General features: G+C 39.1%; 1 protein-coding gene and 1 pseudogene across 3 annotated transcripts in view; both read left to right on the top strand.

Annotated features, from left to right (window-relative positions):
* The window catches only part of CTNNA2 (catenin alpha 2), a 544,191-nt gene that overhangs the window by 76,003 nt on the left and 446,845 nt on the right, over positions 1 to 21,343 (top strand). For all 3 annotated transcript variants that reach the window (XM_053402026.1, XM_053402025.1, XM_053402027.1), the window contains exon 3: positions 17,787 to 17,982. In XM_053402026.1, coding sequence (XP_053258001.1) covers positions 17,787 to 17,982 — 196 coding nt within the window. The remainder of the gene's footprint in view (positions 1 to 17,786; positions 17,983 to 21,343) is intronic.
* On the top strand, positions 18,328 to 19,992 carry LOC128421034 (1-acylglycerol-3-phosphate O-acyltransferase ABHD5-like; annotated as a pseudogene).

Genomic DNA, 21,343 nt, shown 5'->3' with positions numbered 1-21,343 from the left:
CATCTCAATAGAGTTCTACTGCTTCTGACAACAGTGACTAGATATTTCAGAATGCGCAACTTGCACGCTTTTATAATTGACCGTATGTGCCGTGCAGTGTTTTTGCCTTGTAACTTGTAGTATCTCTGCTAAATATCTTGCCATGCAGATACTGACTCTGTATTGTTCCATTTCTGTTATTCAAAACCCTTGCCAATTATTCTTACCATCTGTTCACTAATAGATTTTCAGTGATAGATTTTCTCAGCTCAATTAACATAGTACTAAATATATTCTGCTAGTTCCTTGATAACGTAATGAAATTGACTGATCAATATATTATACTTTTCTTTGCATGTTTCAGTTCCCGAGGGATGTGTTGGCTGGGGCTGTAGGGAGTGGTGGTTCAAAACATTTGGAAGGTGCCAGTTTGGTGGAGACTGCCCTGTATGATATCGCCTACATATCTATTTTGCTATTCCTATAACCTGTAGAATAGAAATGCTGCTAGTAATCAAATCAAATAACATAAATTGAACCTTTTATTCTTGGGTCTCCCTGTGTCTCTTGTTTATTTCAGCTATAGGTTTTTTGTTTCTGCATCTGTTTCTTATTATTCGACTGTGGCTCCAATCTGGTGGAACGCTCTGTCACAAGAGACTAGGGCCCTGCGGGACTTGACATCTTTCCGCAGGGCCTGCAAGACGGAGCTGTTCTGCCAGGCCTTTGGTTGGGGTTCAGTCTGACTCCCTCTCCCCTTTCATAAGAACTTGCATGAAAGTGGCCTCCCAATTTTTCTCACAGGCCCATATAAGTTCAGCACAAACAGTTGGGCCTGGTGATCATTTAAGTTCCCCAACCCTAATCTGCGGGTTGCCATTTGATTGGATTTTATTCTGATCCTGATCTGATTTGAGGATGTATTTTAACTGATTGTCTAATTTTATGTTAATGTGTTATACATTTGATGTTAGCCGCTCTGAGCCTGGCTTCGGGTGGGGAGGGCGGGATATAAATAAATATTATTATTATTATTATTATTATTATTATTATTATTATTATTATTATTATTGTTTGATTTATATACCACCCTTTATCCAAAGATCCCAGCTCTCTACTCTCTTTTCTTACAATGGTACTCTTCACTTACCTGTCTGTGTCTTATCACAAATATTCAGATAACCAGCTTTATCATTTCTCCTTGTGAATGTAACATCCCATGCCAACCTTGGTTTGGTTTGGTTTTTCGGTGTTTGTCTCATGAAGTTCTGTTTCATTGTTTGGTTTACATGGAAAAAATTCAATAAAAATACTTTTTAAAAAAAAAGTCTTGGGTTTTATATATTTATTAATTAAAAGATTTCAACACCACTTTCCATTTACAGAAAGAAATGCCAAAGTGATTTACAGTAATAAAACAGAACAAATTAAACAAAAATAATTGGCTTTTGGAATACATTCATTGGGGAATGAAGGAACAGAATATTAAATAGTGGGAAAGGACATTAATTAAAAAGGAGGGATGTTGTAACATGTTTGTATTGTATGTTACATATGGGATGGTTGCGTTTTTCATGTGCCAATTCAGAAGAACTTTTTGAAAGCTATGGATAATTCATTTTCTGAAATAGCAACTGGTGGACATTGTCTTCTATAACAATAAGCAGCTGTTTTTTAATGAAACATTTTGTGTGTGCCTCTTCCCACTCCATATTCAACCCCAAACTGACATATTAATCAGCATAGACAATATGGACCTATCTTATATATTCTGCCTTCACGATACATCCACATCTTCTAAATTTGATTTGCAAAAGCTTGCATAACTATGCTTCTAGAATGAAATATTATCATTTTGTTTACTTGAAGGGCTGCAGAAATAATTACATGTGATAAACCTTTTTGATTGATAGAAGCAACCAGTGAAGATTTGTTGATGCAGTGCAAATGTTACTTCTGGTTTTAGGAAAGTTAGCATATTAAATCCCTATGTGTGGAGAGCCTTGTTTCCCTCACCTGATGTTGATTTAAAGTCTGAATGGCTCTTTGCTGATTTAGAATGATGCACAAGAGGATTTTGTGAATTGACTTTTTAGGCTGCCTTGAATGCTGCCTTGAATTTTAGTTCTGCCTTTCCACTTGAGAATTAATTAAATCTCCTTATTGTTTTAACTGTGAAAAGAAGTCTTCATTATTGGAACAAATCTCACAGTTAATAATATTTAAGCTTATCTTTTAGGTGCAATACCCAAGTGCCCAGTAAATGTAAATTTTACGTTTGCTGTTTTACTGAGCTATGTTGACCTTTTGCTGTTCTTGCTTATTGAAAAAAGAGAGTCTCTAAACACTGTATCAGAAAGTTTCACATAGCAACGGCTCCAACTGAGTTGGAAAGTCAATCTTGCATTGTTATCCATTGAGCACAAACCATTTCCCTTATTCAGAATTGTTGGTTAGAGACAACAACAACAGCAACGATTTTATTTATGCCCCACCCTAACCTGGGGAGACCTAACCTGGGGAGAAAACAGTAAAGACCTGATGAAGAGAGCACAGCAGAGGTTATATTTTCTGAGAATCCTCTGGAAAAATAATATCTCAAAGGACCTGTTGATGGCATTTTACCATTGTACTGTTGAGAGTGTATTAACTTATGGTCTGTGTGTGTGGTTTGGGAGCTGCACGGTCAGGGAAAAAACAATGCTGTCCAGGGTTGTAAAGACTGCAGAGAGAATAATTGGGTGCACTCTTCCCACCTTGGATCAAATCTACGCTTCCAGGTGTCATAAGAAAGCTGCAGAGATAGTGGAGGATAGTGATCTCTTTCAGCTTCTGCCTTCTGGAAGAAGGTACAGGGTTATAAAGCCTGGGACTAGCCGCCTGAGAAACAGTTTCTATCCAAATGTGATTTGAGTTTTAAACGCAGTGTAAGGTAGTCCCTATGGGAGTATATTGTGTTTAATTATGGGGTACCAGCGTTTTTAGGAGGTTAACCAGGCTGGGATAGCTGGAATAGCAGGCTTGTTGGTTTTTGAATGTCTGATGTAGATTTTTTCCAATTTCGTTGTTCTGTATGGGACAATGACAATAAAGATTAAAATATCGTATCGTAGCCATCTGGCTGGGTTTCCCCAGCCTCTCTAGAATTTAGCCCTACTCCATTCCCACTGGGTGCTCCACCACCCTCTCCCCTGCCACCCTAATCCCTCTGCTCTCCTCCCTTAGCTTAGTGTCCAGCAGCAGGAAGGGGCTGTTTTCCCTTTTATTCACCTTTAGTTGGGTGTATGTGTTGTGTGGTGCCATCACTATCTGATTCTCAGCACTCTTGGAAGATGAGGATGGCAGGCCCAGATGGAATCTCAACACTGGGTTCTTTGCTATGCAGTGCTCTTACTTAAATAAATCTGAAAGGAAAAGAAAGAATGGGACCCCATCAACCCTAGTCACTCTCCTAGTCGACATCAAGTGGTGGAAATAGAAGGAGGGGGACCTTTAGCACCATTTAGTCAGTCTTCCAAATGCATCTTGGAAAGGTGGCGTTCATGGCCAGGGCTTCATCAGGCACTTTGCAGTGCAGTGCCTAACTAAAGGTTAATGGGGGGGGGGGAAGGGTGCAGAAAAACATGCACTGACTGGCGGGAGCCCTGGGATATAGCCGCCCTTGGCAGTTGCTAATGTTGTGCCTGTTTCTTCCTGTGCCGCCTGCAGTTTCTGCTTTTGTCAATCTGCCATTGCTTTCTGTTCAGCAGCTTCAGCTTTTGTAGCTGGAGTCAGTTAGGGACCTGCCCTCTCAAGCCAGGTGGAAAAGGCATGCTAGGCAGGTCTCCAAGATCTCACAGCCAAGATTTAAAATTAAATGGCAAATTTGAGAAGGCTTAAGTATGTGGTGAACTGAGAACAGGAATTATTCTGTAAGTAGGTCAGAGTTGGCAACCCAATCCAGAAGCAGAGCAGGGTCTCCTGAATTAGTACCCCCCCCAAAAAAAATTGGACCTTTCTTTCCGATGAAGGTAGAAGAAATAACTTTAGAGATATTAGAGTGAGGGAGGGAAGCTTCTTTTGAAAATCTAAAGTTATATGCTAATCTGAGGGCTGCCTTTTAAAAAATGTCTTTTTTTCTTTTGATGGTAAGAGCCACTCTGTGTGGCTAGAAAGCCTTGCTGTCACCATGCATGCTCAAAATCTGCAAACAAATGCCCTCGGGAGCAACAGGGCTGCCCTATCCTGGAAGGAAAGAGAGTAACCAGTTAGAGATCAGATTACATTTAATCAAAAATTGCTATGCAGAAGCTGAAGCATTGTGAGTTCAGCATTACGATCCCCATATGGCAGCTGGGGCATAGGGAATAGTGGTTTTTCTATAGTAACCTAGCAGAGGACAAATTTGAGCCAGGAACTCTTTCACCAGGTAAATGTACCTGTTTTCTCTTGGCTTTTGCCTGGCCATTAATACCAGTTCCTGGACTTCCTGGTTACTGTGATTTATATTTTAATTTTGTTTTATTGTGATATTTTGCTGTGGTTTTATTTGTTTGTGAACTGTCTTGGTGTTTGAAATAGAAGGCAGTATATTAATTGTTCGTATAAAACAATAAATAAGTAATAGCTCTACCAACTGTTGGCAGCCATTTTTAGGTCGCATCCAAACATTTGTGAAAATAGTGCAGCATTCTAAACTCCTGCAGAAGTCTAATGCTTTCCCCCCCCCCCGCTTCTCCCTGTGAATTTGATTGGTGAAAATGTAACAGGACAGGGATGAAAAGGTTACACGTGTTTCATTTCCCCCTTCTGAAATCGTACTTTACAAAAATGAAGTAGGTTTTATAAAGGTGATTAATTTGAGAAAGTTGACCAAATGTGAAAAAATAAACTGCATTCCTTCTCAACTGTAATTACTTACAATGAAATGTTGAACAGATAACTTAAAAAGGACAGTTAAGTATTCAGCTTTATTGATAATCTGTCATCACAGAGAGCAAATGGAAAACAGAAAAAAGAGACATTATGTTTTATTAGCTAAATTTAATACCTGTCCAATTATTTCTAGTTTGGCAGAAAACATCTTGTAATATTATATACAAGACGCTAAAATATGACACCTTAAAAAGAACTGTAATGATCTGAGGTAAAAGGGTATCATAATCTTATTTTTTTAAAGATATTTGAGACTAAACTTAATGTTTACTTAAGTATTGCTGTTTGTATCAGCGAAGTTTAGCCTTTGCACAATTTATCAGCTAAGAATGTGAACTTCAGATGCAAAATGATTCAGCTAATTTACACTATTGCTATTAATAATAATAATAATAATAATTTATTTATAGCCCGCCCATCTGGCTGGGCTTCCCCAGCCACTCTGGGCGGCTTCCAACAAAATATTAAACTACCGTAATACATCAAGCATCATAGGAAATCTGAATCGGTATGGAACAGTAGTCTGTTTCCAAAGGATGGGTTTTTAGCCACCAGAGTAAGAAGATCCACAGGTGCTGTCACAGCCATCCCACCTGGCGTGCCCTCCTCTGAGAAAGCAACAGAGGAGATGGAGATCCAACTGCAGAGGCAATGGGTGAACCTACTGGGTGGGGAGGAGATCCTGCCGAAGCGGGATGGAACTCTGTGACCATCAGCTGCTGCATGGGGAAATTCAATACAGTGGTACCTCCGGTTACGAACTCAATGCATTCCGGAGGTCCGTTTTTAACCAGAAACCGTTCTTAACATGAGGCATGCTTTTGCTAATGGGGCCTCCGGCTGCCGCCACACCACTGGCGCATGACTTCCACTCACATCCCAGGGCAAAGTTCTCTACTAGGAGCATCTGCTTCCAGGTTAGCGGAGCTCGTTACCCGAAGTGTTCGTAAGGAGGACGGTACGTAACCCGAGGTTCCACTGTAGTGCAACCCAGTTTCCATGGAAAACTCACTGGTGTGCCCGAACCAGGTAGGATAGAACTCTGTGGGTAAAGTCTGAGGGAGTTAAGAGGACACTTAATGTCAAGTAAGGAGAGGGAAAGGCCATAGATAGACATCCATGTGGATAAACTGATTTCAGAAGAGAAAGTAGACTATAAATTGCTCTGGCCAGGAGCAATGCAGCTAACTTCATTGAGGAATTAGAGAAGTGGAGAGACAGAAGAGGAGGAAGGAAAAAAGAACCAGTGAACAACAGAGGATTTCCTGTCCTAGATTGAAGGTCAGAAACTTTATCCGCTTCATTATTGGTGTTCAGTTCCTTTGTCCTATGGAGATAATGCAATATTACTAAACAGGGTGGTTGGGGTCACTTTAATATTTAAAGTGTTGCTTTAAAATATTAGGCCATTCCATATGTAGTTAAATAACACTATGCTAATTGGAGTACAATGAAGTACAGACACAGCAACAAGGCCCCAAGTTGACAGCTTTACTGTCTAATAGGCTGATGTTGGAAACAAAGAGGCCCTTTGGGGCCAAGTGATAGAAAATGAGTGTGTTGCTTTCAGCTCTGGAAAATGTTGAGAATGTTTTGCATGTGAGCATTTGTACTGTGTAATAGATAGACTTCATTAATTTCAGAGCCAGTACCCTGTACTCTCGTTAATTAAAAATGAAGCATCATTTGGAAAAACTATAGCATGAATTGTATGGATTGTAGTGGTGGCATTCTGATTATGAGATACTTCTGTAGAAGCTTCATGCTGGGCCTACTGAAGGATTCTTGCCCCATCCAAACTTGTCTGTGCATTTGTGTGTATGAGAACATTGTGCATGTATCTATGGGCATGCAGTTCCTCCCTGCAACTCATCTAGATTTGACACTCCTGCTTTAAAAGCATATTGTTATAGATAAAGTAAAGGTAAAGGGACCCCTGACAGTTAAGTCCAGTCGTGGACGACTCTGGGGTTGCTACGCTCATCTCGCTTTACTGGCCGAGGGAGCCGGCGTTGATCCGCAGACAGCTTCTGGGTAATGTGGCCAGCATGACTAAGCAGCTTCTGGTGAAACCAGAGCAGCGCACGGAAACGCCGTTTATCTTCTTGCCGGAGCGGTACCTATTTATCTACTTGCACTTTGACGTGCTTTCGAACTGCTAGGTTGGCAGGAGCTGGGACCGAGCAACGGGAGCTCACCCCGTAGCGGGAATTCGAACCGCCAACCTTCCGATCGGCAAGCCCAAGGCTCAGTGGTTTAGACCACAGCGCCACCCGTGTTCCTTATTATTTTATTATTTTTAAATGAATGTGTTTCAAGAGGATTTGATCCTTTTCTGTAATACCTCATAGTTACAGCATTGTTATCAGGCAGATTTTTGTAAGCAAAAGCATTTGTGCCTTTTGCATGCACTTTTGTTTTTGTGGGTTAGGACATTTAATTGCATGTAATAGTGCACATAAATTTCATAACATTGTATAGAATCCATCACTTGGCCAAGACAACTTTGCTTCCTTTCCTATCAACTTCTTCCGCAGTGCTTCCTTCAATTTTACTTTTATATTTGAGTTGAGAAGAAGTGCAAAGCTCACATATTTGATTGTTATCCAAGGGCCAGGGTGTCTGATCCTCAATAATTTTTAAGGAGCCACTTGAGTGAGCTCCCGTGTCCTCATCCTTAGGACAGCCTCCTGATTTATTGCAACCCACTGAAGAAAAGCTTCCAACTTCCTTCCACCACGGAATAAACAATATTTACTCTGACAGGGAAGGTGTCCCGTCCCCCCATCCCCCTGTGGCATAGAACCCCACAACTCACTGGTCTCTTTCCTGTGGTTATCCTCCTCCTTATCCCATCTTACCACTGGCAGAGCTTTAGTTTCACTCTCTATCCCATCTCCTCTCTCCAGGGCCCCTTCACCACCCTGCTAGTCCCTGGCATTTACTTTGAAATATATCTTTTGAGATAATGTCATTGAAATGTCATTGAAATGTTAGTAGTCTTTGTTGATTTATGAAAGTACAGTGGTACCTCGGGTTAGAGACACTTCAGGTTACAGATGCTTCAGGTTACAGACTCCGCTAACCCAGAGATAGAACCTCGGGTTAAGAACTTTGCTTCAGGATGAGAACAGAAATTGTGTTCTGGCGGTGCGGTGGCAGCGGGATACCCCATTAGCTAAAGTGGTACCTCAGGTTAAGAACAGTTTCAGGTTAAGAACGTACCTCCAAAACGAATTAAGTTCTTAACCCGAGGTACCACTGTATGGATATGGGTAATGTTTATAGCTAAAACACTATTCAGTGTAGTAGTGACAAGTAAATGTATTCGGCCAGAACAGCTTACACAGTTTTCTATAGGCAGCATGAGAGAAAGAAGGGTACTAGAAAAATGAGGCGAAGAAGCTAATTCAGAGTTCTGGTTTGTTGGCTTTGAAGGTGACCAGGTGCTTTTCAGTGACCAGGTGCAATTGGCCACTGATGCTGTCTGGGATGAAATATCATCCCATGACAATGGAGTTGCCTGTCTATCCTCCTGATAGTTACCAGACGGAATCAATGAAAAATCCAGTACTTGGAAAATAAACCATTTGAAGAATGGACTCAGAAGTCCCAAATACAACTTGCATGCTTTTCCATATTTTATCCCTGCCCCTCACCAAAATATGAGGGTTCTGAAAAGCTGTGCTTTGAGGGATGCTACTAGTAAAATCAGTCAGGCAACAAGATAGTGCATTCAAGTGGAATGCTAGCATTACATCTAAAAGGGATAAAGTCTTTATACTAAAATGTCAAGGCTGCCTTTTATTCAGGTCATTGACTGTTTCCAGCAGCTCAATGATATATAAGAATTTTAAGAAGAGTGAGAAGAATACACAGTCATTTATGGTTTGTTGTAAATGGCACTATGTGTGTGGTGGTGGGGATATGTATATCAATGCTGAGTAGTATTGCTGCATACTAAAACTATTGCAGAAATTCTATTTTTACGTAATAGCTGATTTCCTTTTAGTTATCTTTCTCTCTCTTACTTTTAACTGTGGGCTGATTCATACAACCAGGTGTACTAGTTATAAGCTCCCTTTCCATTCCTGCAACTTATGGCAACGTAATGTGCATTGTGTCTCTGTGTGGGAGGAAGCACTTGCATAACTGCACCGGAGATTCAGAAATGAGCATGGAAGTTCCAGTTTTATGTTAAATTAGAAGCAAACTATAAAACAGTTTCTTTCATTTTTCAATGTTGGGTGTTCTTTCATTTATTTATTTTTTGCTTCAGTGCTCTTTTCAAAAATATTTTAGTCAGTTGACTGAATCCTGTGATTCTTCAATGGCATCATGTGTCATAAAATAATAACATTTGATGTACTAAAGGGTAACAATTTTGTTCCACTTGCTATTTTGTTACACAGTTCTGCTTTGCTTCCACTTGTTATTTTTAACAAAAAATCTGGATATCTGTTTTTGTTGCTTAAAACTCTGTTTCAAAACACACACACCCCCGCCCCATACCAATGGAAGCCCAACATAAGTTATCTTTCAGGGTTTTTGAAAACAGTTTGAAGAGAGGTCTGATAAAACTGACTTTCTGAATTGGCTTCTGTGGGATAGTGTGGTCACTGCTTAGAAAATGCCTTGGCTTTTTTTTTTTGTAATGTTTAAAAGCTATAAATATTAGTTTAAAAAAAAAAAAGAAAATGCCTTGGCTTATCTCAGTTATTTTTGATATGATATTATTTGCTATTGATTTTGGTCAGGATACAATCCTCTTATGTACAGGGTAGAATGAGAAGGACAATTTCCCCTTCTGGATGCATGTTCCCCACCCAGCTGAATTTCCTATAGAGGTTCGCTGAAGGTCAGGGGTAGCTTTTCAGGTTGTATTAGGGAATGAATATGGAAAACCCTGGGTGCCTGCACTGTGTAGGCTTTTCAGGCTTGGCCTTTTGAAAGAAGAGGGATTATGCCATGAAAGAGCAAGTTGCTGAATGTCGGTTTATTATTGCATTTTATAATGTGAATTATAACCTTTGCAAACCATCTCTGTGTTTTAACTTGTATTTATAATAATTTATAATATAATATGTACCATCTTGTACATATTCAGTGTGACCTTTTTGGAAATTCCTATTAATGAATATATTTACTACAAAACTATTTCACCATTTACTACAAAAGTCATGGTAATTTCTGGATTTCTCCATTGAACTACGCTCCCATGTGTGTGTAGTGACAGTCATACATTGTTATCGAGGATATACAATAATATGGCTGCGATCCTGTACATACTTGTCATACATAGCAGGAAGTAAACCCAATTGCACACATGCATACAGTTATATTTCAGTGCCCAGAATCCCAAAGAGATACTTGAAGCCAGCCCAAGCCATTGGGTTATGACTTTTTCCTTTTGAAAAACAAATGCTTGCCATCTATGCATATTACAACTTGTTTCTGAAAATCCTATTAAGTTCGGAAAAAAGTTTGACATGTGGCTTTATGTGTTGCTATCCCAGAAGTACCACTTTTAAAACTCTCTGGGACATAGTCCCATTTTTGGTCTTGTTTTTAATCTAGTCAAGGCTAATGCCTGTAGGTCAATGATTTCATATATGGCATATTGAATTCTATAATTTTCTAACAGCAGAACATCGTAGCACATGGTTGAAGAAAATGTAATTAAAATAACTGTTTTCTTTAAAAGGTCAGATTCAACATCTGTGCAATAATAATAATAATAATAATAATAATAATAATAATAATAATAATAATTTATTTATAATTTATTTAAATAATAATTTATTTATTTATAACCCAACCGACGGCGCGGCAGCAGCAGGAGGCCCCATTAGCTAAAGTGGTGCTTCAGGTTAAGAACAGTTTCAGGTTAAGAATGGACCTCTGGAACGAATTACGTACTTAACCCGAGGTACCACTGTATTTCAATACAGTCCTACCTTGGTTCTAAAACAGAATCCCTTCCAAAAGTCCGTTGACTTCCGAAAATGTTCAGAAACCAAGGCACGACTTCCGATTGGCTGCAGGAGCTTCCTGCACTCAATCGGAAGCCACAAAAGCCGTGTTGGACACTCGGCTTCCAAAAAAAGTTTGCAAACCGGAACACTCACTTTTTGGTTTGCAACATTCGGAAGTCAAAACTTTAGAGTTACAGGGCGTTCGAAAACCAAGGTTTTCAACAGTTTGACGATTTATTGCACAGCCCTAGATGTCTAGTTGAGAAACATTCTTTCTAGTTAGTTATGGTGGTCTTATACTTGACTATATCTTTTAGTACTAATGTGGACTAGTAAAACGGAGGTTCCGGAGACTGCATGTAAAGCTGAAATCAAGGAATAGCCAGAACAAACCTGTTCTAGTGTGACTATTTCTACCTTTCCAGAGCTGGTGCACCAAGCAGACCTTGTCCTCCATGTAAAGCAGAGAGCTTTTAAGTCTAGCTTCCCAGGCCCTGGGAAGGTCTCACATGGGCTCTTCAGCCCTTCATGAGATCTCACATAGCCCCGTAAGATGTTGCAAGACCTTCCCAGAACTCTGAAAACAAATCTGTGAGAGCTTAAAAGCTATGAGGCATAAAGTGCACTTTATGCATCATAGCTTTTAAGCTCTCTGCCTTGCATGTGTTTAATTTGTGCAATTGCGTGAGGCTGGCTGCCAAGCGCGCCAATTGCAAGGTGACTGTATACAAATGAATAAGGATTTTGCAGGGACAGTTACTTGGACTTGTAGCAAAGTCACAGATGCAAGAAATAAATTAGTTGAGGGCTCAGCAAGTAGCTGAGAGAATCAATCTCTTCCTTGAGAAAATTCTGAGCTGTATATAGAACTTCCAGGAAAGTAGTCTCTTCAGCAGAATGTATTTGAGCTGTTGACAGTTATTTGCACTAACCTGTCTCCGCTCTCACTTTACGTACCCTTCCTGCCCTTTATGTCTCTCCAGACTCCCCCAGGTGCACTGGAATTGTACTTCAAACTGCAGGTCTTAGCATTTGAGCTGTGTCAATCTGAGGTTGCTTACACGGGTCTTTCAGTGTTGTGAATCTACAAAGCTACCTGTATTTAAAATTACAGTAGTACCTCGGGTTACATACGCTTCAGGTTACAGACTCTGCTAACCCAGAAATAGTGCTTCAGGTTAAGATCTTTGCTTCAGGATGAGAACAGAAATTGTGCTCCAGCAGCGGGAGGCCCCATTAGCTAAAGTGGTGCTTCAGGTTAAGAACAGTTTCAGGTTAAGTAAGGACCTCTAGAACAAATTAAGTACTTAACCCGAGGTACCACTGTAGTGCACTTATGTCTCTGGCTGCTTCTCTTGTTAACATTAATATGTCTGTTCATCCAAGACTGGAACTTGTATCATTATCCATTCATCACATAGCTTTAAACTTAGCAGAAGCTAAGTAAGGTCAGCCCTCCTGAAAAGCAGCTGATTACCGTATTTTTCGCTCTATAACACGCACCCGACCATAACATGCACGTAGTTTTTAGAGGAGGAAAATCCGTAGGCATGCCACCCGTAGGCATTCCCTCCATAACACGCACAGACATTTCCCCTTACTTTTTAGGAGGAAAAAAGTGAGTGTTATGGTGCAAAAAATACGGTAATTCCAGAGTACTTTCCAATTACTTCTTCTTCTGAAACAACCATTGTCTTGTAAGCATGCTTATTGTCATGCGTAGAGGTCTCGGGAGGGAAAGAAGGAAGGAAATGACCATTATCCAACAAGCTAGGCATGTCTAAAATTTTGCACAATGTAAGACACTCATACCATGTCTAAAGTGTCCCTTCAACATTCAGATCTATACGTTTCTAAAAAAAAATGTGACATATCTGTTTAAACTCAGATTCACAGCTCAGATACTGGTGCCTTCAAGTGTTCCACTGAATTTCAGCATGCTGACTTTTTTGTTTAAAACAAGCTGGCCTAGATAATGATATTTTTTAACCCCCTTACAGAGCAGCATAAAAACTGCTTAAGCCTTGTTAGCTTGACATCTTTTTAGCACTTTTCAGATTAGGAAAGCAGCCTGAATTAACAACATTTCTTTTTAGGTTTAAATTGAAAAGGAGGGGTGGACTTTGAGATGTTTTGCATGTTGAGATGTTTTGCATGTTTTGTACCAATGAACCCACATGCTACTGCAAGAGAGGGATTTCCCTTTTGGACTGCTTGTGTATGATTTATCACTCATTTGTGCTTGTGTATGATTTATGGGATACTCTAGTAGTATGCTCACATAGTAAAATAAAATAAATTTTCTTTATTTTAGGTAAAGTACAAACTGATATGTGGTAAAATATGTTTATATGTTTCAACCTAAATACATTTTGGGGTGGAAAGAACTGTATGATACAGCTTTATCTTCTCTTTTAAATCTATTTATTGAATATATATTTTTAAAAAGCAACCACAAAACACTCTCAAATGGATCTAGCAGCACAAGCAATGCATGTTTGCCTGAAAGTAAGTCCCATTATAAGAAGTAGGGCTCACTGCTTAATAAGTGCGCCCAGTATTGCTCGAAATCATCATGTTCAGAATAAGAAATTGAGCGCTCTACAGAAACAAAGTAAACTGCCCTTCAGAACTCTATTACAGAGTGGTATTCTGTATAGATGACTTCTGATAAATTATTTATTTAGGCTTAAAGTCTGGAAAAATGTTTACCCCTCTTAAGTTTGCTCCATTCTTGTTTAACATTTGGCAAATGTCAGTATGGCTGCTGTCAACACATATATATGAGAAGCTTGACAGTTAATGGGTGAAAACACTTTTTCATAGGCCAGGATCCAAAGAAAGGTAATTTGTCATGTTGTATAGTATAAGGGGACACTTCATACGAAATGCAAGTCCAAGCTTCCATTGGGTACAATGAAAAGAAGTTGTCTGGTTCCATAGATCCATACCTTATTTAAGAAAACTTATTAGAGGATCTATCTAACATTAACTGTATCTTCAGAATCTCTTGAAAAATAGTCAAAACCATAATTAAGTACTCTCTCCAGCTCCTTTTGCATAACCACCACATCACATAACTACATTTCACTATCATCTGCTTAATATCAGCATCAGTTATTATTTGCTCTTGACCAAATACAAAGTGGCAGATGCCAGACCACTATCTCATACCATTTTAGAAAATCTAATTTGCCAAACCTCCTTTGTGTTTAATTTTCACCCCATTTTATACTTATATTTATGCTTACTCTAATTCATCTTCCAATAAGATGTAACAACTTTTTGATCATTGTATTGGTTCTGTTCGTATTAATTTATTCTAATACTTAGGGCCATGGTGGATATGTTTTACTTGGTTGTTGTTGCAAAGATAATAGAAAATGCTTTATGTAGTGATAGAGATTCAGTAGATACCACATTCCAATATAATGAAATATTTTTGTCAAAAGAAAGAGTCTTATAAAGAAAGTTTAATATCAGTCAAAATTCATCTAGGCATATAATAAAACTGCGAAATATCACTAAATCAGCAGTAAGAGATGATGCACTGAGATTTTTATTCACTTTGTAGACCAGGAGATGGAGTGCTCCAGCTTGTATTTAGCCTCTCTCAAACCATGATATGTGCAAAGAAAAAATGACTGGAGAAGGAAACTTGGGTATATGAATTCCCAGTTCAACACCACAGGACTCAGGCATGACTGCCTTATTAGAAGAGCTTCTGAGGATTAAGCAAAATCCAGCTGGATACTGTACACAAGGTTCCAATTAGCCCTCTCAAGCTTTATTTATTCATTCATTTTTTTAAAGACACATCTATACCACCTTTCAGACTAAAATTCTTCTCCAGGTGGTTCACATAAAACATAACAATAAAATACAATAGACATTGAAAAATATCAACAAAACAATGTCATATTATTTAATCTAGCAGTCTAATATCAAAAGTATACCATAATAGAATCGCCACGATCAGACCACAAAGTCAGATCCCTCACAGCAATTAGTTTCTGTAAGTCAAGTTAAAAGGTATTGTCTTACCCTTATTGATGATTTAGTGATTTTACTCTTTCCTAAATGGTCCATGGGACTGCTTTAATCCCATGACACTGGTATTGAACTACTTGAATATGAGTTTGTTATACACAACTGAATGTTGCCAGTATTGAATCTTGTATATCTATTCTAATGGGGAAAATATTGAGAAAAGAGTTGCTTGGTAGTCCATAGAATGATTTTTTATGCTTCTACATATTTGGCAATTTCTTTTGCATTGCTTCCATTAATTCATCAACATTGAATCAAGCTGCTCCAAGGTAGAAGGCAGCAGAAAGAGAGGATCTGAAGTTCCTTATGCTGTTCTGGGTCCGATGCAGACATTAGTGACATAGTTGCACTATCCATCAGTCTCATGTGGTGTATATATTTCCCTGCTCCACTTTGTGTTGGCTTTGAATCAGTACATAATCAGATGCAGGTCACATGGTGTCTTCAAATACTGAGGCATGGTTGATGTTCAACATCATCTTTGGATTTGTGTACAACTCATCACAGCCTTGGTAGTTTCCAAACTACCACATAAACAGTAAATCTAATTTACTTGCCTTGCCTTTAGTGTCTTGATTTTTCTTTTGTCCAGAAGTTCACTATATGTAGAACGGACTCAAATTGCACTTATGATTTATAACACAGCGTAATAGAACTACAGTTTAGTGTCTTTGGAGATAATCTTTTTACAGAATCTCAGTTGTCATTTCAGTAACTGATCCAGGCTTGCATGTGTCTGTCTGTATGTGTGTCAGCTATACAGCTGAGTTGAATAAAACATTCCTGAAGCTGGAAATTACTCGGTTCATCTTTCTTTCCATGATCTTTTGCTCTCAGTATAGCATGGTAGGCTGCTTTCAGTTCATTGTGTGAAAGCTGCCAAAAACCACTTTTCTTTGTTTCAGATGCTACTAGTTTGTGCTAAGCAAGCTGTCTATTGTAAAAAAAACAAAAAAACAGCAAGCCATCTGTAACTTTCAATCACTGAGTATCTATTATTGGTGACATTATACCTTTAGCACTGTTTAGTGCCCATTCCCCTGCGTCCTTTAGCTCTAACTGTGTGTGGCATGTTGTCACTGTGGGAATAACATTTTAGCACTGTGCCAAATACCTACAAGATCGGCTGTAGTCTTAATTTGTATGGTAATAGAGGCGGCACATAAGCAATGAGAGTTTAGTACAGAAGCAAGGATTTGTAGAATTATTCCATAGGCTGTACTGAGGCATTGCACTTATAAGGGATAATACTTTATACTACAGGATTCCACTTCTTTCATTTAAAAATACACTTCTGTAAAATATATATAAACAACTTTGCTGAACATACCTAATTTTCAGCGCACCTTCTCTCATTTGGTTGCTTGTGATAATAAATAACCATATTGGGATACAAGGCAGGGAAGTTCGTTTGGTTTTCGACCACAAATTAATTTAATTGGTCTGTGTGATCCACGTAGGTTAGGAAAAAGTATGCATGGACTAGTAACTTCTGTGAACTCACATGCAAGACTGCAGATATATAGTCCAGGATCCATCCAAAATCCAGGGGCCAGTGTAAACCCCCTGGAAGTGGCTGGAGGGAGGAGACATTTATTGGATCTCTGCAGCAACCGTCACCAGAGAGTTTATGGCCAAACTGCATGGTGCGCAAGAAGGACAGCTTTCCCATTACCTTAATGATAGGGCTAATGCTGTGCTTGCAATGGGGAACCTGGATGTCCTTTGAGTGGACAGGCTAGTCAGGGTTGCTTGCATGGCATGCCACATTGGGTTTAAAAGGGTATGGGGCAGGTTGAGAAGTAGAGAAACTCAATGTTTTGTGGTAGAAAAGCAATTCTAGACAGAAGGAGCTAGACAGTCAGAAGCAACTCTTACCCTTTTGTGTCTGAGGCTTTGGGGGAGCTCTATCGTACATTCTGCAAGTGTTGCTGGTGTCAGCAGCGAGTTGAATGCTATGACACAGCTTTAGCCAGTAGTCATTGGCATATTGTCTGGCAATCCACTGGGCATCGCTCCTTGCCTTTCTCAATGTAGCAAGTGTCTTTTCACAGGGCACACACTTGTAGTTCACAAGAACCTTGTGCTTTGCAGTGATAACAGGCTTCATTTCCTTTATGCCAGATTCAAACCAGTCGGGGATCTGTTGCTCTCTTTTGCCAAAGCAGGACATGGCTGTGTTGTAGATTGTCTCTTTGATGTGCTTCCACCTTGCTCTGGTGCTTTCTCTAGGGCAGTTCAGTATAGCTTGTTCAATGGAATCAGAGAAGTGTTCACAAAGCTCAGATATGACTGATAAAAGTAGTGTGGAAGTTTTCCTCACCTCCTGACTTCAAATGCTCTGACAACATTGGTTCCATGTTTGCTCTCAGGAAGAAGGGTAGATAAATAAAGTTGGTGACATCTCTAATCAAATTAGCATGAGTTTTAGACTATCACTCTGTATGTTGAGTGTCATTTTCAATTTTGATTTAAAAATAATAATAATAAATCACTAACTTTGCATGACCATTAGTGTGCATGTTGTCTTGGAATTATATGGACAAAGACTAAGCTGTCTAATATAGATAACAGAGAAAACAGAGAAGGAAAGAAGGAACAGGTGAGAGTAAAATCCTGTTTTTTTATGTTTCCTGCTGTCCTTGAAGTCAGTACAATGGTATCCTTGAAGGTGGATTGTAGTTGGAGCTGTTTTGGTGTATTTATTAATATTATAATAAATGTGTTTAAGGTGCCACAAGACTTTGCTGCTTAAAAAAAAAAAAAGAAAATGTTGAGTCATGTGTCTTATGTCTGCTGAGAACAATTGTAAAACAAATTAAAGTTGTACTCATTAAACTTTTTTTTTTAAAAAAAACTTCTTTAAAGGTGACAACCCTTGTAAATACAAGTAACAAAGGACCATCTGGTAAAAAGAAAGGTCGATCTAAGAAGGCTCATGTGCTGGCTGCTTCAGTTGAACAAGCTACTCAAAACTTTTTGGAAAAAGGAGAACAGATTGCAAAGGAGAGCCAGGACCTAAAAGATGAACTGGTGGCTGCTGTGGAGGATGTGCGGAAGCAAGGTGTGTATCTCTCTCTCTCTCCATCTCTCTCCCTGTCTCCCACACCTTCCACCTCTTTGTTAACATCAGATCACAGATGTCTCCTTGATCGTGACAATTTCATTAAAACTGCTTATACTGAATGCTGGGTATATTATTTATGTATTGTGTAGGTACCATTTAATTTTCACATATGTGTGCAAGTACAATTTGATTCAAAATGGCTTTAAGATGGCACTACCTCTTCATGCAAGGTTGTACATTGAAAAATGAACAATTTGAAATGCTCTTGGTAAGAGTGCCTCTTGAAATCATTATTGCAGAAATTTGTTTCATGTGATTCCTCTTCAAAAATTCAACTTTATCATGGGAAAAACCAAAACGCTCATTGTACAAGGTGAATTTTCCCCTTGAATCCATCCTCACGGTTATTCCATGTGACTAATAAGCGAAACAATGCTTGTATGGTGTGATCAGACTTTTTAACTGTTTGGCTTAAATGCAGTTGAGGTACCACGTTTAATGGCAAAATTTGGTTGCAAACTTTAAAATAATACAACTATTTTGCTGCATTTTTTTTGGTAGACTCTTTGTAATAAAAACAAATTTTTAAAAGTGTCTAACATTGTGTAGGGTACAATGATATCTGTTATATTCTATATGCTGTTGGGTGGGTCCAATGATGGCTGGTGGGGGTGGGCTGCCATGGTCACTCTGTCACTCAGCTCCCAGCTGCTGCCCCTGGAATGGCTCCCAGATGCTGATACTGCCTCTGCGCTGCCATGGCTAAGATGAGAGTGAGAGCCTGGAGTCTCCCAGCAAAGGGTTAGGATGGCTATGCAGTTGGCTGCCTGCTTGGTGTCCTATATCTCTGGTATGTAAAGAGCAAATACTGAAATGTATCACAATTACATACAGTAAACAATATGTCTTCCTATCCAATGAAAATAAAATATGGACACTAATGGTCTCTCACAGCCTCTTGCAGAAAACTCTACTTGTTCTTCTCCATGGGTTTGGAGGAGGTGTTGGACTTTGGGCACTGAACTGTGAAGATCATTGCGAAAACAGGACTGTGTATGCATTTGATCTCTTGGGATTTGGACGCAGTAGTAGGTCACACTTTGACACAGATGCAGAAGTAGCAGAAAATCAATTTGTAGAAGAATGGAGGGGGGAAATGGGATTGGACAGAATGATTTTACTTGGACACAACCTGAGTGGATTCCTGGCAGCTGCTTACTCACAGTAAAACATCTTCTATTAGTGGAGCCACGGGGTTTCCCAGAGAGGCCCTCCTATGCTGAACATGAGAGGCGCATTCCAATATGGATCAAAGCATTTGGAGGAGTTTTGAGTCCATTTGATCCATTGTCTGGTCTCAGAATAGCGGGGCCCTTTGGACTGAGCCTTGTACAGTGCATTAGGCCTGACTTCCAGAGAAAGTACTCGTCCATGTTTGATGATGACATGGTCACTGAATATATCTACCACTGTAATGAGCAATAATCAAGTTTTGAAATGGCTTTCAAAAACGTGGCAGTTATATATGGATGGGCAAAAAGACCAGTGCTTCAGCAGATTGTCCATATGCACCAATGCATTCCTATCACTGTGATTTACGGAGCATGATCATACATAGATGACAATTCTGGGACCACCATTCAGCCTCTGTGACCAAATTCATATGTGTAAACAATAGCTATCCTTGGTGCAGGTTATTATGTGTATGCTAATCAACCTTCAACCAGACTTCAACCAGAAAATAAAAGAGATCTGCAGTTCTGTGGGCTGACATGAGTTCTGTTCTTTGGAAAAACCAGTCACAAATGCAATTCAAAGCAATACTTTGCTGTATATGATTAAAAAATAAGATAAACAGAAGTTTAACAAGCAAACACATATTTGTTTGCACCACTTATTTCAAAATGTTTGCATACTTTAAACCTTGCAATGCCCTTTTCTGGAATTTTTCAGGGATGGGGAGAGAAAACTTTGTACATTTTAGCTGGATGCTGTTCTTTATATATTTAGATATATTTAGATAAGGTGTTTACCTTTCTCACTATACTATATTAAACACAACATTTAAAACTGGATTTTAAAATTTGGTTTTGAAGAATGTAGAGCTTTTAAAATTGTGCTCTACACACACAGCAAGTTTCAACATTCTTAATAAAATACATTATACAGTATACTATATCTAGCTGTCTGTCTCTGTGTTAGTTGTTAAATATATTACATAGAATAGTCAAAGCTGCACCCTTTAGAGAACTACTTCTCCGTTGTCATAAATATATGCAAATTATGCAGACCTGTTCTTCAGGCAGAATGTAAAATTATTTTTTATCAGACAACTAATTGTGTGGAATTTCAGGCTAAAGTGAGATGCACAAAGGTTTTTCATGAATCTTTTTCAATTTCTCAAAAGCACCTCCAGTGGAGATAGTGAAAGTGTGTGCCCATTAAGTTTGTGTGGGTTGTATAAGGAAATGTTTGTTCTTCTTCATCTATAGCAATTTTGATTAGGTTGGTGGAATCGTTAATATTTGGGGGAGTAATTCCTTTCTTGTCAGTTTCCGGAGAGAGTTGTGAGAAAAGAGATAAATAATGGCAGCTTGGTACATAAGGTTGCTAGTGACTTTCCATGGGAAACATCTTGCATTCATTGACTTTGATTATGGGTATCTTGTCTGGTGGCAGCATCATTAACCACTTGTCAGTTTCCACCATTGCAAATCCCATTAACTAAAGATACTGTCTCCTAGGCTTGAGTTGGGAGGGGGATATGATGCTCTGGCAGCATGGAACTCCTACTAAAAACTGCACCTCCTTTCTTCCCTAGTATCATGTGTGGCCATGTTTTCAGTCAACATTATGTAGTCTTTTGGTCACCACAACTTGGAAATGAAAGATGTGTAATAATTAAGAGGTTGGAGGAGCATCTAGCCAACAAGCAAAAGCTAGGAAACATACATAAATTTCGTAAACCTCTCCTTTCTAGTTGTCTTTTTCCATAAACAAAAAGTTTATATGTTTGCAAAATTTATGCATGATGGGAAAAGAGAACTCTCTCCCCCCATAATACTAGAACTGAATTTCAGACAACAGAAAGTATATGCGGTATCCAGCAAAGTAGTACTGTGAGTGCACAGTGGAACTTCCTTCTCCTCTCCCCATGCACCTTACATCCTCCTCACATCTGCTCTGGTTGGTTGGGGGGGACCCCATAGAGCAGATCTGGGGCATAGGTGCAATGAAGAGAGAGCGGGGAAGTTGTGTTGCCAAGCTTGAAATCATTGTGTTTATGGAACTACTTTGTTGGATTCCAACCTATGTCTTCATAAAATGCATAATTCAATGAAATTTGCTACCAAAATGT

This window comes from Podarcis raffonei, chromosome 9 (assembly GCF_027172205.1).
Source record: "Podarcis raffonei isolate rPodRaf1 chromosome 9, rPodRaf1.pri, whole genome shotgun sequence".
NCBI lineage: Eukaryota > Metazoa > Chordata > Lepidosauria > Squamata > Lacertidae > Podarcis > Podarcis raffonei.
The sequence above is the reverse complement of the archived record's forward strand: the minus strand, read 5'-3'. Positions and strand labels throughout refer to the sequence as shown.